At 39.2% G+C, this 20,945-nt stretch overlaps 3 protein-coding genes across 7 annotated transcripts; all 3 read right to left on the bottom strand.

The window, feature by feature from the left end:
* Positions 1-220: 220 nt before the first annotated feature.
* On the bottom strand, positions 221-2,078 carry LOC132197221 (uncharacterized). Its single transcript, XM_059620363.1, has 2 exons — positions 1,998-2,078; positions 221-1,436 (listed from the first exon to the last, which is right to left on the bottom strand). Exons 1-2 carry the CDS (start codon positions 2,020-2,022, stop codon positions 958-960), a joined length of 504 nt encoding a protein of 167 aa, XP_059476346.1. The 5' UTR covers positions 2,023-2,078; the 3' UTR covers positions 221-957.
* A 90-nt stretch (positions 2,079-2,168) lies between these two features.
* LOC132193018 (EF-hand domain-containing protein 1-like) lies at positions 2,169-7,590 on the bottom strand. The gene is made up of 8 exons (XM_059613335.1): positions 7,543-7,590; positions 7,342-7,466; positions 7,060-7,276; positions 5,114-5,275; positions 4,841-5,031; positions 4,569-4,750; positions 3,001-3,537; positions 2,169-2,455 (listed from the first exon to the last, which is right to left on the bottom strand). The coding sequence occupies exons 1-8, from the start codon at positions 7,588-7,590 to the stop codon at positions 2,292-2,294; spliced, it is 1,626 nt and encodes a 541-aa protein (XP_059469318.1). The 3' UTR covers positions 2,169-2,291.
* A 1,417-nt stretch (positions 7,591-9,007) lies between these two features.
* LOC132197142 (inactive dipeptidyl peptidase 10) lies at positions 9,008-18,684 on the bottom strand. 5 transcript variants are annotated; one of them, XM_059620262.1, is made up of 13 exons: positions 16,022-17,049; positions 15,656-15,703; positions 15,332-15,588; positions 13,808-14,116; positions 12,784-12,911; positions 12,509-12,723; positions 12,283-12,449; positions 12,115-12,218; positions 11,498-11,621; positions 10,590-11,395; positions 9,977-10,171; positions 9,762-9,919; positions 9,008-9,704 (listed from the first exon to the last, which is right to left on the bottom strand). In XM_059620262.1, the coding sequence occupies exons 3-13, from the start codon at positions 15,359-15,361 to the stop codon at positions 9,361-9,363; spliced, it is 2,580 nt and encodes an 859-aa protein (XP_059476245.1). In that variant the 5' UTR covers positions 15,362-15,588; positions 15,656-15,703; positions 16,022-17,049; the 3' UTR covers positions 9,008-9,360. The 5 variants fall into 5 exon arrangements, with proteins under 5 accessions (XP_059476245.1, XP_059476253.1, XP_059476237.1 ...); XM_059620270.1 differs by having other exon boundaries at positions 15,332-15,546; XM_059620254.1 differs by having other exon boundaries at positions 15,332-15,703.
* Between the last annotated feature and the right edge of the window lie 2,261 nt (positions 18,685-20,945).

Below are 20,945 nucleotides of genomic sequence, written 5' to 3'. Positions count from 1 at the left end.
CTAAAAAGATTTTTTAAATTCCGCGGGAATAGCGCATGGCTCACATTAGCGTAAAAAAACGCGTTACGTAAAAAATCTGATTTTTTTGTTGTAATATCACTACGCAATCTCAAAAATATTAAAAAAGAAATGCAGGATTAAAAATACAGGATCTTTTATGTGTTGTTGTGATTTTTTAGATTTTATTACAAGAGCAGATCGCAGACTCCAATTTCACACGAGATGGCGCAGCGACCCGCCACTACCCTCAACCTTTATGAACAGTGTCAACACCAAACACCAAACCGAACTCGTTGTTGTTGTTGTTGTTGTTGTTGTTGTTGTTGTTGTATGTATTTTTTGGCTTTGGTGGTGACCGAACTCCAACGTGAAAACTAAAACCATGCTGCCGCTGCATTACCATGCTTGCAATTTTGTACGCGGCTAGCTTTCAGAACACGTAAACCCTTGTGTATTTTTGTGTGTGCAGAAAACTAGTCTCATTCACTAATACGTTCTAAAACAATTTATACTCAGAATCGTCCTCGATGATCGTCAAAGATGAAATTTTCTGCATCTTTTGAAGTTTTATGTACTCACAGCCTGACTCATCCCACTCATCACAAGGTAAGGCTAAATTTCTCTAATTTCGACCTGTTAACTGCGTTTACATGAATATGTAAAACTCGTTAAGTTTAAAACTCTGCAGTCCCTTCTTCGACTTTCTGTTATTCCTCATCCGATTTTGATCGTAATGCAATGCGAACATTACTTTTTCATATTTATTTATTAAATTAAGAAGAAATAAAACGTTCTGAACCGCAAATTATTTTAAAATAATTTAACACCGGCATCAACTGCATAAAAAAAGGATTAACTCCATAAATCAGAAAAAAATCACAGATATATTATTTATAATAATTATTTTATAATCATTTCGTCATAAAATTTTAAAATTATTGGTAAAATTAGTATAAATTATGAAGAAAGTGCAGTTGTCAAAGTAGTTAAATTATTATGAAGAACTGTAACATTAGTGGAGGTGCTTTCATGGGTCGAATGTGTAGTAGTAAGTTTGGTTGTTGTTTCCGTGATTTCTTCTGGCGGCGTCGCCGCTGCATCTGATATTTCTGCAGTTTGCATCGTTTCTTCCACAGTGGTAGAATTTCCTCCTTCTTCTTTGCCACTAGGTTCTCCACTATCCGGAACCACGCTAGTGACCACGTTGTTATGCGACGATGGACCTCCTTCGGGAGTCTCTGTCGAGTTAGTCGGATGGTCCGAGTCGTAGGACGCGGCATGCACGATTCCGTAAATAACAATGCTGGCCATCAAACCCACAAGCACAAACAGGCCCAAGCACACATACCTTCGTCGAATGGTTTTGCCTTCAAAGTCGGACAGGGCTCGCATCAACTGTGGGCGGCTGGTTTTGCGGGCAAAACTTGCGCCGCGCCCTGGTTCATGCAAATAAAAATTGTAGTAAAAATTTGAAGAAGTTTTATAAAATTTTAAATTAGATAAAGCAATAAAACTAAAAATTTGATGAGCTCAAACCCAATAAATCCATTTATATCAATATCAAACAAGTATAAAATTTGTTTGAAGAAGTTGACAAGGTGATGATCATGGAAATGATTAAGAACGAAATCGGGCATTTTTTTATGATAACAAAGCTTACAACGAGGACAAGTCCGATTTCTTCATTTCCAAGTATAAAATTTGTAAACAGTTTTCTACAGGAGATGAAGAAATCGGTAATAAGAGTTATATTTTTAATTCTGGCTTTTTAAAAAAAAAATTTTGTAACATTTAAACAAATAAATAAATTCTAAAAATTTAAACGCAGTAAAAATTTCAAATAAAAAACTACATAAAAATAACATACATAAATATTTAATATAAGTGTACTCTTATTGAGACTATTATAAAGATAGAGAATCGTTCAGAGTAATTCATAATGAGCGCCAACAAGTTAACTCCAACAATACTAATGATACTAATGGGAATAATCTTACCATATTTATCTTCATCATCCACCATTGCTATTAAAACGAAACGATTGTGAATGTTAAATGCTTTGGAGAGAGTGAGAGACTGGCGAGCGATTGGACTTTCCGGTTGATAATATGCGGTTTTTCGTCAAAACCAGAAAGCTAGTCAGAGGGATTTTTATTCAAATTTTGCTGTTAGCTTTTACACACACGTATAATATTTTACAACAAATTATCTTTTTTGCTCCTTTTTATGGAAATAAGATGAAAATTTTTATTTTTAATCTCTTGATTTATTTGTGCAGTGCAATCCAGAGTTTAATTGTTTTCTTCCTTGAGCAGTCCCTCCTTGTGCATGTGGTCGGCCAGATTTTGAATGAGTTCTTCCTGGAAAACGCCTCGGCGCTCGCTGACATACTTGTAGACGTACAAGTCTGCACCGACCACAATAAAATGACAGCTCGCCGCTACAACCTCGGAACCTGCAATAAATCCGCTTAGCTTAAACTTTAAACGTTTATTGATAGCAGTTTAAGTTTCAAATTTAAGTGAAGCAATATTTTCATCAGTGCAAATTAAATGAGTTTCAGTCAGAAAGTCAAGATTCATATTGCATATTTAAATTTAACGTGAGTTAAAAAGTTAATGAAACTTAAATATTTAAAATTAAAACTTATTTTAATATAATTCTAAATTACAATCAAAAATATTTATATGGTTTTTTTTATTTGCAAATTATTTTTATCCTTTCACTGCTGCACAAGTTTTTACCAAATCGCTTTTTCAACTTTATTATTTATGATGTTTTTTTTTCACTGTTTAATTTTCAAAACTTTTATAAGACCAAAAGAGAGCGAGTAAAACACCCTTTTTTTAATTTACAGTAAAAGGGTTATAGTAAATTTTTGACAAATTTAATGTAAAACTGATTAGTACAAAAATATTGCTGCTTAAAACCAAGTAAAAAAAAAACACTTCAAAATTAGAAGAAGAAAAAAAATCAAAATTTGCAATTTAAATGTGTTACCTATGGCAAAATCAGACGGTCCATAGTATTCGGGCTGAGGCAGCGTGGGGTCGTTGTTGGGCTTTTCGATGAGCCTGGGTCCGAAGAAGCGGCCGCCCTCTCGTCCCGAGTTGCGTCCCTTCAGTTCTGTGATTGTGCAATACCCAAAGCGGGTCTGGTAGCTGAGCACGAAGCGCCTGGCCAGGTCGTACGGCCTCTCGGAGTCGAGTCGCATCAGGTATCTCAAGGGCCGGTCGTCAGGGCCGGGGTGCGAGGGGCACGGCCGCCGAGGAACCAGGTGCAAACACGATCTCAAAGAGTCTTCTGGGGAGCCGAATCCGTTGTGAGGAGGAAGCTTGTGGACGGTGGGTGGCGGCGCCGGCGACTCGGTGGACACGCCGGGTGGTTGGACGATGCCGATGCGGGCTGCGTAGTAGTCTCGCGTGAAGCCGTCGCAGTCAAACAGCAAAAGTCGCCGGCCCAGCACTTCGATTTCCGAACCGACCTGCAGGTCTTCGGCAATGTAGCAGTCCATCTCGCGGAAGGAGGGAAGGTCCGCTAGTAAATTGATTGAAAACAAACGCACTCATGTATCATGTTTTCAAAATAGAGGGTGTCAAAACTAATGCAAATTGTGGTTGAAATTAGAAGTCAAACAAAATTTTCAACAGTACACCAAAAGAGGGTAGGTCTATGAAAGACAACTTGCTAAAAAAAAAAAGAAAAACACCAGACAACAGTTTTGCCATGCTTCTTTGGATTATTTGCTTTAAAAATAAAAGAAAAAAGAAACGATCAAATATATTCGTTGAATCGTTATTTTGACTCAGAAAGTATGTTCTATTTCAAGCTTTTTAGTTACATTTTATTTTCGTTATAAGGAATAATATAGATAGCAAAAATTTAAATCGCCCAAGGTTGATTTGATTTATTCAATAAATATTATTATAAAGACGGTCTAGAACAGGGGCGCATCTCTTTCAAGACCACTTTATATTGATTGGTTGCTGTAGGGTTCATAAAAAAATGAAAAATCTATAACCTCAATATTACTCAAGCTGAGTGATTTTAATCAAGAAAGGGTCCCGTGAAAACCCAAACAGTCAACAGAGATTTTGATTTATTATAAATATGTGCAGATTCATGGCTGATAAACTACATAATTTAAGGGAAATTTCCTTTTTTTTTGGTGGATTTTATAATTAATCTTTGTTCTAATTTCACTTCAATTTTAAAATAAAAAATTCATACAAAACCGTCTAAGCTTCAGCATGATCAACTTTTTGACACGGCAATTAGAAATTTATTCAAATTATGGTACAGTATAGGCTAGGGTTGACTGAAAGACGGCGCCGGAACCGCGAATTGCCCTAATTCAAAAAGTTAGCGCTATCAAGGAAATTGTGAAATTTTACTGCAGTGTTAATACAAAAATACTGTGAATTTTTTAGATTAATATCAAATAAGCATCCGGGGCAAAAGCACAAATCGACTTTTCAAGCAGAATTATGCATGCATCAAAGCAGCACACACGCGAAAAGCTTTCTCCTCGTGCATAAAATATTCACAAGAAATTGTACAACCTTTACCTGGAAGAAGTCCTCCGCGCGGCAGCAGTTGTCGGGCCAGCAGGTTCGGGTACTTGTAGTGGCCGTCGTTGAGTTTGTACTCGGGCTGAACCTCCATGGTGCCGTCGGCCAGGTAGAATAGCACCTTGAAGTAGCGCTTTTCCTTCTGGGGGTCGAAAGGGTCCTGCCAAACGGCGAAGAACCTTGACCCAAAATTTTGACCCGTTAATCAATTAATCAATTATGTTGTCCTTTTTTTATCAAAATAAAATAAATAAATTAAAAATCCCAACCTGAGGACCTGCCGGTCGAAGGCGAGGAAGCGGCCGAGTTTGTCGAGGCCCTGGTAGAGGTTGGCGGAGGGCGAGTGGGCTTCGAGGGCCTCCATCTGCTGCTGCATGGCGCGCGTCTGCTGTCGGGTGTAGGGGTCAGGCGGCACCTCAATCTCGGCGGCTACTGCTATGCCGTGACTCTCGAGGAACTCCTGTAATAAAATTATCGATTTTCGTTCGACCCCATTAATTAGCATCGCCGCACGAGAGGGGCGATTCTTGTGACACACTGACCCTGGTGAACGCGTCGCAACTGGCTAATTGGTAAGTGCGCCCGTACAGCCACACTCGGCCACCCACGTTCAGGTCGGTCCAGTGCCAAAAAGGGGCGTCCTCGTCGCCGGCCTTGGGCACTCGATGACGCTTGAGTACTTTGCCCTGCACGCACCCGCTGTTCTGCCGGGGTCAAACACAAAACAGATCTCCATCAGTGCTTATTGTTGTAGCGTGATTTCATTTTCGATTTCTCCCGACATGTAGCATGTACTTGTACACTTCACCCGTTAACAGATTTTTCGGCTTTATTTTATTAGATAGTATTACTGACGATATCAAAAATTTCTTTTCTTTATCATTAATTCTAACAACTATTAGTAATTTAGATATTCATTGGGTAATTTTTTCAGAAAATAATCTGTTGCTCTCAATAGGAGATTTTGAAAATTAATTCTGCGAGTTTTAATAACAAGCATCAAATTACAATACTACTTAATAGTATATATGTAGAAGCAGTAGAAGAACTTTACGATTGAGAGTTATCTGCATTAAAAATATGTATAAATAAATTAGATTGAAAGCTGACTTTAAATTCAAATCACCATGAATCAACCCTCGATCGTAAAATTCAACTACAAAAATAAATGAGAGTTGCGAAAAATTAAAACCAGGCAAACCTCGTCGTTGCAAAGAAAAAAATCAATTTAAATTAAAAGTTGATTCATAATTTGAAACGTCGGCTTTACCTGAATGGGTTTTCGAGTAATTGATTTTTTCATGAATTAATTAATGCAAGACATTGTTCTCTTCTTTATGTCAATCCCTTTGAGAAAAGCAGACTTTGAATTTAAACATTATAAATAAATCCCCCGAAATCCCCAATAACTATTTCCGTGATTTAATTCCTGTAATTCATTGCTTCTATAATTGCTATCTAGATTAGGTTTCATCGATAAATGAAGTTTACATTTACTTTATTTTGAATAAAATCATGATCGTATTGATTGTAAAAATACGATATCGCTAATCAAATTTTCAAGGAAATCTCCCCCCTAAAAAAAAAATGATCTCTAAATGTTAGGATATTTTGTTTGATTTTTATAAAAATTAAAGATTTAAATGTTTATCTCTCTTTGTCAGCTATAAAATTTTAATAAATTTAAATCTTCACGCAATTTGAAGTAAAGTTGCGCTTAAATTAATTTGCTGTAATTGAGAACGTTGGTTTTTTGATAGCATAAAAGACCATTTTGATAATGTTTTTGCTCTTCAAGGGCACTGTAAATTTTAACTGTTGTTTTATTTCCAGTTGTAGATTTCTTAATACCTCAAATACTTATCATGAAATGATATGGTGGCTTAGTTAAAGAATTTACTTTTGGTTTCAATGCAATGCCATGTACAACCAGCGTCATAGATCAAATTGAAAAAGGCATTACCACGCGGAGTTGTAAAATGCCAACGAACATTTGGCCTCCCATTCGCAAGCGTTGAGGAAAAATAAAAATATGTACAACAATTGCTGATAGAGAACGGCGAGAGTTGAATAAAATTCAGGCAAATTGCATGGCCTACGTGCCGCGCCGGTTGCATGCCCAACGATGTTTCAGGGGGTTGAGCACGTCTCGCAATTTCAAATTAGAGACAAGTGTTTGTTTGACCTTCGTCAAATCAAGTACGTGACGGAGGGAAGGGATTTGCGCAGAATTTAATTGCATATTGTTAACAGGAAGTGCGGTTAAGTAGTGAACAGTTTTAATTATTTACGCAAAAGACAACAATAATCACCGACGTTTTTAAGTTTCCAAGTACAACGTTTGTGCTCTGATTTTATAAATTAAGTATATCTTTACTATTTTAATTAAAATTGAAAAATTCAAAACTTTCAAGAGATAATATTTAAAATTTATGGTTTAATTTAAATCCTAAAAACTTTTAAAATTAAATTGAGTTAAATAAATTACTGAGACTGGAGGCTCCATGATGCTGATGGTGTCATCCTCGAGATGATAGAAGAGCAAGACGTGCCGGATTCTCGGTTCGTCCTCCATCAGACCTTTGACTGGTTCCACGCAGAAGGCACGGAAGGCGAGGGCTTTGTTTTCATAGATTTCATACTTCGGGTGCACCGTGTTGACTTTTGGCGCTCGCCGGCATTCCCCGTAGAACAAATTTGAGTCCCTGATGTTGCATGAGCCGTGGTTTAGAAATGCAAAAAAATTATTAACGTGCCGAGGCAAACTTGCCACTTGTCCAAATACTGCACAGTTTGCGCGTCGAGAGGCTCTTGACCTATGCCTTGTACAACCAAAGTTTGCACAGGAACGCCGTTTCTGTAGCCAAGCGTTTGCGGCACATGGAAGCGAGTTTTCTAAAAATTCCGAGGTGTAGAATAAAAAGTCATTTTCCAGGCTGCTGATTTGAAAATATAAATTTCAAGTGCTCACGTTAGGATCGTCGAAAACGCGGCCAGGGAGTACGGAATGATCCGCCATGACTTAAGAATTTTCTGCGTTTGTAATTTTAAATGAACGCGTAACCAAAGAGACGGTTTGTTTACGAACAATGCTATACTAAAGGAAAAGCAATAGAAATTTTAAATTAGATTGTTGTTAAACACACCGTCGAAATTGTTCAAGTATTTACAACAATGGTGATTAAATTTTAATTTTCCAATTGTCCTCGAACAATCGAAAAAATCTTTATTGTCGAGAGGACTTGATTTGACTATGTCAATATGGAGTCCTAAAATTGAAACAAAAAATTGAGAGTTAAGTGTGTAAATAGAGCTCTATGAAAAGCGTGAATTAGTTTTAAAATTAGGTTATTGGGAAAAATAACAGAGCGGATTGAAAATAAAAATTATGAAATTTATATTTAATGATTTTAGAAAAAAAACACAAAAATTTCAAAAATGAAAAATTTCTGCTCGATTAAAGAAAACGATTTTTTGTTTATATTTATTTCAAACAATTTTAATTGACGAGTATAATATATGATGTACTGTATATCAAAAAGGAATAACATGTACATATTTGTGTTTATAACAAAATAATAAAAATAGACTTTAGACCTGAATCTATATGATACGAAATTAGAAAATTAAATTAAGAGGAATTATTAGTTGAGTGGAAATTGAATAGATTTTTGTCATTTTTGATAATTTATGATAAAAAAAACTGCTCGAAGCAGAAGTTTAGCATTAGCATAAAAGCTGAGTGTTGTAAATAATTGTTGCATTAAAAATTTTTTTTTGGTTAATAAGATTTGATTAAATTTGCGTCAGCAAGAAAAACTAATTCTTCCTGTAATCTTTTGTTCCAGATACCTTCTTAGCTACAAGTTAAGTTTCTGTTGAGATTGAAAATAACGGCCTTAATCGATTGGTGTGAGGAAATTTATGCTTCTCCCCTTAATAACGGTCGAGGTTGCGTGCTTATTATAGGTGCACTACTTTTTAGAAATCTAAATATGTACACGCGCCATAAACCAAAAATATTCTCTCACAATGCGATTGGCTTCCTCACTTTTAATCTTTTTTCCCCACATTCATTTTGTGCAAAATAATCCTTTTTCTATATTTCGTGGAAAATTGAGTTCATTTTTTTTTTCATTTTTACTCACTCAGGTGAAATTTTGTCCCAATCTGTTCTGGTAATGAATCACGTTGACAGCGCGGATTAATTGTTCGCGGCAAAGTGTAATAAATCAAAGGCTTCTGTGCGGTGCGTTAAAAAATCAATATTTGCTCTGCAAAGAAGAAAATATTGAAAGGCGGCTGGCGTACAAAGCTTGTTTACATGCTCTTGGAAGTGTCGAGTGACTCAGATGAATAATTGTCCCTGTTGTACTGCAGTCCTTGGTGGCTCTTTTGTGGTCGAGTGGAAGTAAAGAGGGGTTAAAATATTGTAATCGGATTTATTAAAGAGATAATCTCAAGTGCGCTTCTCTACAGCAACCTTAGTCAATATTTTAATGAGATTTTAACAACAATCAATGCTCGTCTGCTCATCTAATAGTATCACAAAGAGAGAAGAGAATTTTTCTTACAATTCAATTATCTGCAATAATTTTTAATTATTAATTTCCATCTTTCATCATTGTTAAGATGTCAGTTGTAGTTAAATGTAAAGAGGCGGCCATTGGAAGGAGGAACCGATGAGATCAATAAATTGAAATATGTACAGGCGTTCCTCGCCATGGTCCCTAATATTGCTAATTAGTAGGTGTGTGAATATATTGCTAAATTCTGCGGATATGGCACTCTAGTCATTTTTCAAGCCCGGCTTGGCGTCTGGCGGCATCTGCTTGCGGAAGCAGTCGTCCAAGAAATTGGCCATCGAGCGGTAGAGGTGGCGCTTGACACCATTCAAGTTGTGGCTCTCGTCGGGGTAAATCTGTTGCCGGAAAAGCACCCCCTTGGCGGTCAGCGCCTTGGCCAGCATCATCGATTGCTGCAGGTGCACATTATCGTCGGCGGTGCCGTGAATCAAGTAGAACATCTTATCACGAAAGAGCTCGGCGCGCTTCGTCACGTCTGCCTCGTCGTACCCTTTGTAGTTTGCTGTCACGTTTGGTGACCCCATGTAGCGCTCCGCATACACGGAATCTGAATATTTACACTTGTTTCAGAATTTTTGTCCACGATTTCAATAAAAATTCTCACCGTAAAGCTTCCAATTGGTGACCGGAGCGACGGAAATGCCGCACTGGAAAATGTCCTGCTCTCTTCCCAGGGCCATCGCGGCCACAAAGCCGCCGTAACTCCAACCCCACACAGCCACCCTTCTTTTATCAATAAAGTGGAAAGTGTCCCTCAGGTACCTGTCAGAACAATTTTGACATAAATAAATTATTTCGCAATGTTTTGCATTTTCTTACTCCGTGACTTCTAACTGGTCCTTGACTTCGACGGTTCCTAAGCGGTGATAAACTTCGTGCAGCAATTTTTCTCCCTGGCCGCCAGACCCACGTCCGTCAATTTGGGCTACAATATAGTCACGTTTGGACGCAAGATACGTGTTCCAATCCAACTTCCAGCGCTCCGTCACTAGTTGCGAGCCTGGGCCTCCGTAGCTAGAGAAAAAGTGTTTTAATTTTTAATTAATTTATCAATGAAGAGGCAGAACGATTTTTTTTCTAAATTTATATTTTAAACGAGTGACATGAAATGACGGTATGTTATTATTTCTTATATATGTCTTATCCTCTCTCTTGGGTTAAATATTTTTTTTTTCATTTTTGTAAGAATTACATGCACTTGTGGAAACACGAGCACTCTAACTTATAGAGCATTAAAATAAATTTTTATGCAACGACTGGAAAAAGTCACTTTAACCTAAAAAGCGCATATCGTCCTTTTTCAAATAATAGATCCGCTGACCTAATTCTTTATAATTGGCCAAGCGTCACTAACTTTTATGTTCAGCTTCTCTAAGAGCTAATTAGCACCATTTTCATCTTTAACTCGTTTTTATAATAATAGGAGACTCACATGTGCAGTACGAGCGGGTACTGCGTTATTTCGTCCTCTCGCAAGCCCGGTGGCAGGTGAAGTCTCACCCTGGCGTGGTAACCTCCAGAAATCTGCACGGGGAAGGTCTTGACTTGTGGCAAAGCCATCCCTGCCGCTTTCTCTTGCAAACGGGTGTTGTTTTGCAAAGTGGCGATCAAACGAAGACCGTCCGAGCTCTCTCGAGTGGTGTAGAGACGCGTAAAGGGCACTCCAGGTCCAAGACACTCAACGACCACATAGTCCTTGGTCGGGCTGAACAGGGCCGTGTGATAAAGACAGGGTCGCCAAACCAGGGTGCTGGGGTGCGGAGGAGGTGGCGGGCGGCCCTTTTTGCTCTTTCGGGGCGCCGCTGTTGTGGTTGTTGTGGTCGACAGGGCGTCTTCAGGGTCCACGTCTTCGTCCGAGTCGTCCCCGTAGGCGGATTCAGAGTCGGTAGTTACGTCAGGGTATGGGCAGGTCAAGCACTCAGGTTCGCTGGCCACACGGGCCACCAGAGTAAAGCGCCACAGGTGCTGTTGTCCTGGTCGGCCTTCGGGAGCGGCCAGGAAGTAGATTTTGCTCTCCTGATGATCCCACACCAGGATTCGGACAATGTCGTAGCGGCCGTGGGTGAGAGGAATCGCCAAACCCTTGGAGGTGTCCACCAGGGTAACGTGCATGAAGCGGCCGGCGGCGCCATCTCGGACGGGAGTTAAGGTGATGAAGCTGGTGCTGTCTTTGGAAAAAAGTGGTGGGCCCCGCGGTTCTTGCACCCAACCGCGTCCGTCGCTCGATACTCGGTGCACCTGTGAAAATAATCAGGTTAATTTTTTTGAAATACAAAATACCATAGGTGGGCGGGAAATTCGTGCAAGAATTTTGCATGATAGGGACGATTAATTTATTACCTCTTGACACATCCACAGCGGACTCTTGCAAACGGACACAAGGCTGAAATTTTGCGCTCGGTTCATCCAGATAACGGATAATTCTGTGAGGCTAACCCAGGTGACGGAAGTAAAGTAAAACTCCCTGAAAAATGAATTTGAAATTATTTTAAATCAACTATCACTACACATAAATATTTATTTGAAATTTAAATTTGTTTATAATTTTATTGTTAAAACCGAAGTCTGAATAGCGTTTTTCCAAAGGAGATTTCTTGCATGGCAATTGTGATTATCATGCCAAGCATGGCTGTTAATTTTAGGGCTGCTATTTATCTAGCGAGAGGGAAAGTCGTAAAATTTATTGTTGATTTCAAAGGTGATAATAAAAAATAAAAAATATGGAATTATTTTGCCCTACTTCTAAAAGTTGTAAATCCAGCAGGAACTTTATATTTCCAAACCAGTTTTATTCTTTTTAGCTAGCTTTTGATTTATCGTTGCTTTTTATCTATAGATGAAAGAAAGATTAAAAGAAAGAAAGGTCAGAGTGTGTATTGCGTCGCTCTGCTGGGATGTGGAAAAGCGCCTAATGAGCTTTCGCGTTATCGTGATTCGTCACAAAAAAGTTCACTTACTCATCATCCAGGGCGGACGGTGGCTTGAGGTCTCTCTTGCGAATATTCTTTGGGTCGGCCAAATCCGCCACCCACAGAGTGACCGCTGGATTAGGAGTGTCGGGCTGGAAAATTTCGCTTGTTTCAGAAAAAAATCGCTCTTGCGTGCGTAGAAGGGAAATTGATTACCTTTGGGTAGCGCAGGCTGCGGATATCGGGATAGAGCTTCAACTCGTCGAGCGTACCAAACCATGGAAATTTGAGCTCCTCCACCCTCGAGTCGTTGAATGTGGCGTAGGAGATGAGGAGGCCGTCCTCGGCAAACCACAGCGCCAGATTACTGTTCAGCACTTCTTCTGCAATTAAGGGCGATCAATCATTACGTCACTCACTCAAGCCAAGCTGTTTATCTTGCCTTCGTAAACCCAATCCGGCACCCCGTTGCTGACCACCCCTGGGACGGCGTCCGAGGTCACCCGGTACACCAGATTTCCTCGAGGGCCCGGCCGATAGTAGATGTCGTAGTCGTAAACTATTACCAAGGCGTGGCCCTGTTTCGGTGTCCATGCTGCGTGCAACAAGTAGGGCTGAGTCGGGTCCTCGGGGGTCGGTGTCAGCGGAAACAGCTCCCTGTTAGCAAACGGGCAGGGGTCATCGTATTGGAACGAGTTAATCAAGTGAAAGTATTACGTGGTGGCTATATCGTAGACGGTGTACTGGGCAAGAAACGAGTGGCGGAAGAGTTTCTGGACATTATGCGCCAGCAGAATGTACCGATGGTCAGGGGAGAGGGTGAATTTGGCAGAATTTAGCCTCCTCTGTAAATGACAGACCGTTTGTCAAATTAATTTTGCTTCACTGATTTGGGCTTTGAGAGCTCTTTTAAACAAAATGGGATTTTTAGGTAGTATTGGTATGCTTATTTCTTTAGACCTATTTTTTATAACAAAAAAATCTACTCGCTATAAAGCAAATTTTTATAGTCATATTCAAATTAAAATTTGATTAGAATTTGAGCTAAATTTTAAAGCGGTATAAAGTTATTTAGCATTAAAAATAATTTATTCATTTTTTGATAAACTGGCCCCAAATAATATTTATTTCATGTGAAACATTCAATGATATATATTTTATTAGATTAATTTATTTATTTAATTTTAAAATTTTATATAATTATCACCAAGCTCCAAAATTTATGGAGAGCTCCATAATACTGAAAAATTTACCAACCAGTAGAGTTCACCTCTTAACCAATATTATCAAATTGATATTTTTAGCTATTAATCTTTCCATACAATCGCAGCTATTTTCGTTTCCCGTCCCCTATTCCAACCCATAAAAAGGGAAAAAAACTATTCCAAAATGTCACGAGACGAGCTCATATAATTTAAATAATATACAGGTGGAGTCTAATATGTAATTTGAGCTCACTGCGTACAAATGAGAACCAATTCCATAAAAAAAATATCTGTTGGCCATTCTCACATTCTGTGCCGCGCTCTCCATTTTTCCATCTTCAACACGTCCCGCATAATCCCTCCCGTTATAAGCTCAAAATATTAATAACCCTCGAAATCAATATAGACTTTCCTGTCTCCGGAAGGCGAGCTTCCGTGACTGCAACAAACGCGGAAATGGACTCGATATGGGGTGGAAAATTTTTTTAAACCGAGAGCTCACAATATGAAATAAATAAATGCGTCAGTATACTAACAAAGGTCTGATTGTTCATCAGAACTTTGGACGAGGCGTTGAGCACGTTGAGCAGGCTGATGCCGCCGTGGTGGTCCAGGTAGACGAGCTCGTGAGCGGACACCCACGTGCCGTTGAAGCGCAGTGGCAGGAATTCATGTCCGAGCACGTCGGCCAGTTTGAAGCGATGACCCTTGACGCGTGGCCCCTCATCGGGCGGCGTCAGTAGCACCACCGAGGTGACGATGAGGGCGAGCACGAACACGATGACCAGGAGGGCGATGAGGATGCCCCGCCAGTTGCGTTGGTTCGCATTGCTCGACACCAACTCCTGCATACGTCAAACAGCCGTCAATCAACACCGTGTTTACGTCCGCCTCATTTGAAATTCGAATCGGCGGCCCATGGTATAATGGAACTATTTTTGATCAGCCAGTCCACTCATCTTAATACGCGTGTGTATAAGGAGGAAAAAAATAGAACTGGCACATATTGATTTGCTTCTATACTCAGTCAGTCCGAGAGGAATGCAAAGAAATGTTATTATAAAAAAAGCCGAGTTGGAGAGAAGAAATAATGTTGCATGCATTTCGTTCACATGCCAAGACGCAGTTTATAGTTTACGCCAATCGGATGGAAATGAGCCAAGATAAATAATCTATCTGTAATCGTGGGCTTTACATTTGAATTTCTCTCGAATTTACCTCTTTGCGGACTGGCTGAGGAAATATATGCCGTACGGTGGAATGACCTCCCATTGACTCAAAATAAATAATTGTATAATATGTAAAATGGGTAATTCAAGAGTGACTAAAATACTTCGCTTTTGCTCTGCATGTATTTACAAGAGTGGTTTTGGTTGGATGTAGCACGGGTGGCACAAAACTACGAGTCAAAATGCTTAGATTCAATTTTATACTCATTCTGGTATGATTTTACAAAACGTATTGCTTATGGAAATGTATATAAATGGAGAAGAAGTTTTAATACCAAAATGTCATGCTGTCTGTTAAAATACTGTTTTAGAATAGCAAAAATTTCAGGCAGCAAATAATGCAGTCATTAAAACATCATGCACAAATTTCCAGACTAGATAAAATGCAAATGGAAGTTAAAGCTAATTGAATATGATTAATTATAATGATTAAGGTAAGGAGCCGGTTGTTGCCAAAAAGGCTTTCAGACCCTACCTCTCATGAATAGGATGCACATTGTTAGCAGCGAGATGCCACCTTTTGCCAGGACTGCTGGTGGAAAGTTAGTTTTCTTTTTACAGCACACAATAAAACCAGCCAGCGACAGGCAGAGCAAAGAGTCGCACTTTTATCAGAGCGGATAATTTATTTAGCGCCCGACTGTGTTTTATCGCGCGCACGAACGGCATCACCTTCCTTTTTGCAGTCCCACTCACTACCCGTGCTTTGAATTTATTTTCCATGGACGTCGCGTGCTCGCGTGTTTTTAATGAAAAGTAAATGATAGCCGCCGCCGCCCTCCCGCCCTTCCACCCCCCGAAATTAGAGAGTAATTAAAAGTGTGTGCTTACGTCATCTTTCAGGCCTTCCTTGCCCTCCATTACTTGTTGATTTTCATTTCACCCCGGCGGTGTCCGCTCACTGACTGCTGCCGATATCCCCGGGACCTTTTGCGTGCCGCGTGAGCCAAGCATGCGCCTCCGTTCATTTCCTCAGGCCCACAGAAAAACCCTCGTCTCGCTCTCACGATTCCAATCAAGCACACACGCGACTACTCAAATTTAGTCTTGACGACGTTTTATTCGAATAGAAATTAAAGGAAAAATCCCTTGATAAAATATCAAAACAAAGAAAATCAAAAAGAAAAATAAACAAATAAATAGAAGAATAACTACCAAGGTGTGCGTCTCTTAATGATTACAAGGCGGTAACAAGGCAGCAGGCTAGAAAATGAGATTAGAAAAATCTGTTTAATACTTATTAATTTGTGATGAACCAGGATCTGATGGTGTATATATGCGATTTATTATTTTATTTTTAGTAATGTTTTCATAACAGAGGCAGGCAATTTAAATTGTGTGTGATGAGATATTGTAGTAAGATGGTTACAAGAGTATACAAGAGCAAATGATGCGCGCGTCAGCTCAGCATTCCTTGAGATTTTCTGCTCACTGTGTTCGATCAAAAGCAGGCAGGCATTCTCTCAGTGTGTAATGTGCAAAGGGTTCGAGTGCAATTAGCGGCTTTTGGGCCGCGCTTACCTCGTCGTCAAAATTGCCTTCCTCGGACATGGTGCGATATTACTACAAAGGGATAGTTGGAGGCACCACCGCAAGTCGGCCCGGGCCACGCTGAATCGATAGAGGCACCCCCTACGCCCCCTCAAAGACTCGCGTGACAATGGGAGAAGAGGGGTTAAAAGAGCATCGCGCGGGTTAACAACGTGTGGCGCCGCCACTGCAATTACATGCACATCGCCCCGCTGATAAGATAAGCGGGTGTCTGGTCCTTCAGTTAATGGAGGCGAAAAAATCCACTAGGTGTCGATCAAGCGCGGGAGTAAATCGCGAATTGGGTCAGCGCTTCCGAGCGAGTGGCATATTGATTCGCGCAAAGGAAGAAGGGATCGCGAGGGTTGGCACCGCACACGCGTGCCCAACAAGGCAAGGGTTGTACCCGTCAGGGACACCTGTCGGGAAAAGGCGAAAGTGAGTGCGTGGAAAATAATGTTTGCATTCATTTGCAGGGGCAGCACCGACCAACGTGCCCTCGTCACAATGGTGCTGCGGTGGTTTCGCGAAATAATGCGCCAACAAGTAGATTTGTTTGCCTGCATGAAAGTAATAATATTTTTTTAAATGAAATTGTACCTTCCAATTGAGAAAATGTTACTCTTATTCTAATTTAAGATTTTCGCATATTTTTTTATTTTATTTCTTGCCGTGATGAAGAGTTTCTGTTTCTCAAGACAATGAAGCACTTTCGGGCGCGCTCAAGTGGAAGATTACGATGCGCACGATGCGTAAAATGACACTGCGGTGGAAATTGCGGAAGTGCATATGTGACCATTAATTTGAGTCCACGAGAGCCTCGGCCGCGCTTCTCTTTATACACTAGCAGCATAGTTTATGAGCAGCGCTGCTTTGAATAATTGAGGAGTGTGCAGAATTGGCACTCAACTCTCAGATGACAAGCGGAGCATTGTTGTTGAAAAAAATTCATAAATCAACAGATCTGATGCTCTTGGTCGTGATTATTTCGTTTTGCACTATTTTCCTGCGCTTATAAAAAATATTTAATAGCTTGTTTTAATTGGATTTTACTTATAAAGTTTAAAAAGAGATTTTATTTTAAATTTTTATTTGTAAAAATACAAGTTACCAACTAATTGCTTTTGCAATGAAAAACATCACCAGTTGATAAAAAAATTCTTCTACTCAATTGAAGTAATTATTATTTTTTATATGAAAAATAAATTGTAATCTTTAAATTTTCGTTTAAATTGAAGCATAAAATACTTGATGAATTAGATTATTGGATTTCAGTGTAAACGCTCAAGTTATATTACAAAAAAGTTCCACTCATTTGTTAAATATCCGCAGTGCGGAAGATGTCGGAAAGAGTTATCCAAAAAATGTCATTGTAAACTGACAGCTTGAGATTCAAGTATCAAGATACAGTTCAAATAAGGCCATTTTTGTAGCAATTGAATTCATAGAGAAAGCCCGCTTCACTAATCGTGAGAGGATGATTCAAGTGCGCGTGCAAGTTATGCTGGTATAGCGAGTGATGCACACAGCACATCAGCAGTGTTGATAGCGCGGCCTCACCATCTAGAGACCGTATGTCGAGAAATATGTTTAAACTTGGGTCGTATTTGAGGCAGGCAACAGCAGCTATTATTTATTATTATTTTATATTGCAAGTTTCTTTCTACTGCTCTGATAGAAAAATAATAATTTTAACTAATTAATTTGATTTGCAACCTTCATAAGAAAGTGAATGGTTATTTTATCTACTTTGAATGGGATAAAAAGACGGTTTATTGCAAAACCAATAATTCGATAAAAATTCTCGATTGAAAAAGAATTTGCAATAAAATGCAGAGCCATTAAACTTTATTGCTCTCGTGGATGTACCGCTTTTATATTGCTTTTTAGAGCCATATATTAAGACGGGAAAAGTGTCGCATGCTAGTCATGCTACGCGTCATCTCCAGTGATCCACTTAAAGTAGATTTTCTTAAAAAGCTTGTCAAGTCGCTGCAATTGACTTTTAAAATTACTCAAAGTGATTAAACGTCAGTGATTGTCACCAGCATGCCTGGCTCTAATTATCTTCAAGGAGGCACGCAATCGTAGGCAGACTTAGAATGATGTGAATTTAAGTGAGTAATTAGCGGCTTAAACCAAAGGACCGCATCAGAGCAGGGCGCGGGGCAGCGGGCGAAGAGCCGCATAGGGAGGGGGTAGGGCAGTATATGCCGCACTCGTATGCAACTTTTTATGTGTAAACTTCCATATGTGTTTATTTAAAAATATTAAATGTGCTACTTAAACTAAATAATTGTCTGGATAATCCGATAGAAATTGAGTATCAATCGCTAAAACTATCAGAAATAATAAATTGGAGAGAAAACCGGCGTCGTGGAGCGTCGTAAAAACATAAAGGGCAGAAAGACGCATTATCTCAAGGCTGTATAGAAGTGTCTGCAGTGGTGGATTCCTTTGAGCAAGACAATAGTATCGGAAGAGTTAGATTGAAACAAAATAAACGTGCACGATCAAAAAGGGCTCAGGGCAGTGAAATCCCTGAAAAACTCACATCCTCATCCTTGCCCTTGGCGGCTCCTCCGCCGCCGCCTCCTGAGCTCATCGAGTTCATGTTGGACTCTGTTGGCTCGGCGGGTGCTGCGGATGCTGTGCTCTGTAGTCATGACGACAAGGCGCATTGCCTGTTGCTCCGCATTGGGCGTCACGTGACTATCAGATTATCAGCGCCGCTTAAATATTCATAAGGGTGTGCACATACTATGCTGCTGCCTATATACCCTTGAGTACATGTCCTTTCTCGCGAAAGAACAAAACTCGCGGCTCTCAACCTTTATACCTTTTCAAATGTGCAGAGAGCGGCGTCATTCAAAATTCATCGCGCAAAGACAAAGGACGGCCCACTTTTCTAAAACAATAATAAATCATCTCTTTGCTTTACGGTATAGGCGCTGCTTCATGTACTTGATAATTTTTTTCGCCTCCTCAATGCGCCATCGACAAACGCGAAGATTGATGAATAAAGAAGTTTTCGTCACCGTTGCTTGAAACACAGATACCGCCCGTCAAACGCCTGCCAACTCGAACGAAGGCAACCAGTGCGGCACGCCAAGCAGACCGGTTGCATAAATCACATTTGAAGCGTGATTACAGAAGCAGCCACATTATTCATATTTTATTTTTAGATTTTATTACATGGCAGCGCGAGTCTATTAAGTTGCATTGAACACGATGCGATTTGTGAGATAAGAGATTATGTTCTATTATTAATAATTCTGAGAAAAATAAGGCATAATAAGGAATTTTGCAATTAAGCACTATTTAAATTTAAAAAAAAAAAATATCTCTAGAAAACGTCACAAAAATAATTGGATTTATAGATATTCAACTATGATGGTTTTGCTAAGTGGTTTTATTGTTTTAAAAATATGAAACTATTTGGCATTATTTAAAATTTTCAAAAATGTTTATGTAAGGAAAATAATGTAATAAGCAAGGAACTTTCTTATTTTTGTCTGAATTAAAAATCTACATGTTTAAACATATTACTCCAAGTAAATTTCATCAGTTTTACTTATTGGAGAAAATTAATTAATAAATCATTGAATTGCATAAAAATTCATATTTTATTTAAATATGATTTAATTCAAAGCTCACTAAAAATTACTTATTTTACAAATAATTTTTAATTTTCCTTTTTCGTGCGCACAATATGAGGACATTTGATTAATTTATTCGTGATATTTTTCATTTCAATCGTTGAAGAACAAGTTTTTAAAACGGCAAGCTTTGGAACAGTTTGAAAACAATTATAAATCCTTCGAAAGAAATGAAAAAAACCCTCACAATCAGGATGAAAATGCAGTACAAATTTTGAACTTTTTCATTGGATTTTATTAATAATTCTGAGCATTCATTTCTCTTGGTATTTATAACATTGATTTTTTTCTGTAAACGACAAAACCGTGCAAACTGCTTCTCAGAAATAAAGTCAGGAATATTTTCAAATTTAACGTTTATTTGAAATGAATACAGGTTCTAATAAAAATAAAAATTGAATAAATTTTCATGACCTAAAATTTGCTTCAATTACAATAATCCATTCGTCTCCATATGCAATCGACTTGTATTTTATTTCTGTACGGCTGTGAGTCAGAGCGAGACGTCCTAATAATTAGTGAGGCAGAAAAATAATGCTATCAAGATCTTCCAGTATCACGAACGGTCTGTCTGGTCCGCAAGTTTGCCGGCCGGCCGGTCGCTCCCTCCGTCGGCCAAGAGAGCGAGCAGCTGCGGGCGGCACGCGTTGAATAATTGATTCAGCAATGAGCACCATTTCCGATTTTTCAAGGACGACGTGCTGTTCGATCTCTCTAGCAGTGGCAGACGGGCCGCCCGCTGGAGGTCTGTGCGTGCTCTCGGCAGTGCTAAATCGCACAAACTATGGGGAGGCACGGGGAGTGCAAAAGCCACCGTTCGCTCGCCCCGGGTGGCGACAAACAATCAAGCAGGAGAGTCAAGTAGTGTGCAGGGGGCGGGCGGGCGGCATATTAAAAAAAAAAACAAGGTAGAAACTACGCAACCTCCTACAGGGTATGCAATGCCGCTGATAAGTGGGCTGCTGTCGGTAGTATTTTACTCAAAAATGTATTGAATTATTTATTTCTTCATTCTCCCTTCACTGAACATAGCACGTAATAAATGTGGCTTATGATTTATCATAAAAAAATTATTATTAACGCGCTATTTTATCATGGTAAAAAATTTAGAAATTCTAAAACGCTTAAATAGTAAAAATGCAGGCATTTTGACGCTGGAATCAGCTGGAATGGAAGTACATACCTTCCTTGAAGAAAAAATTTATGTAAAATTATAAAAAAAAAAATAAGAAGAAATAAATATATATGGAATTTAT

This window comes from Neocloeon triangulifer, unplaced genomic scaffold, assembly GCF_031216515.1.
Source record: "Neocloeon triangulifer isolate White Clay Creek 2 clone unplaced genomic scaffold, ASM3121651v1 ptg000001l, whole genome shotgun sequence".
Taxonomy (NCBI): domain Eukaryota; kingdom Metazoa; phylum Arthropoda; class Insecta; order Ephemeroptera; family Baetidae; genus Neocloeon; species Neocloeon triangulifer.
The sequence above is the reverse complement of the archived record's forward strand: the minus strand, read 5'-3'. Positions and strand labels throughout refer to the sequence as shown.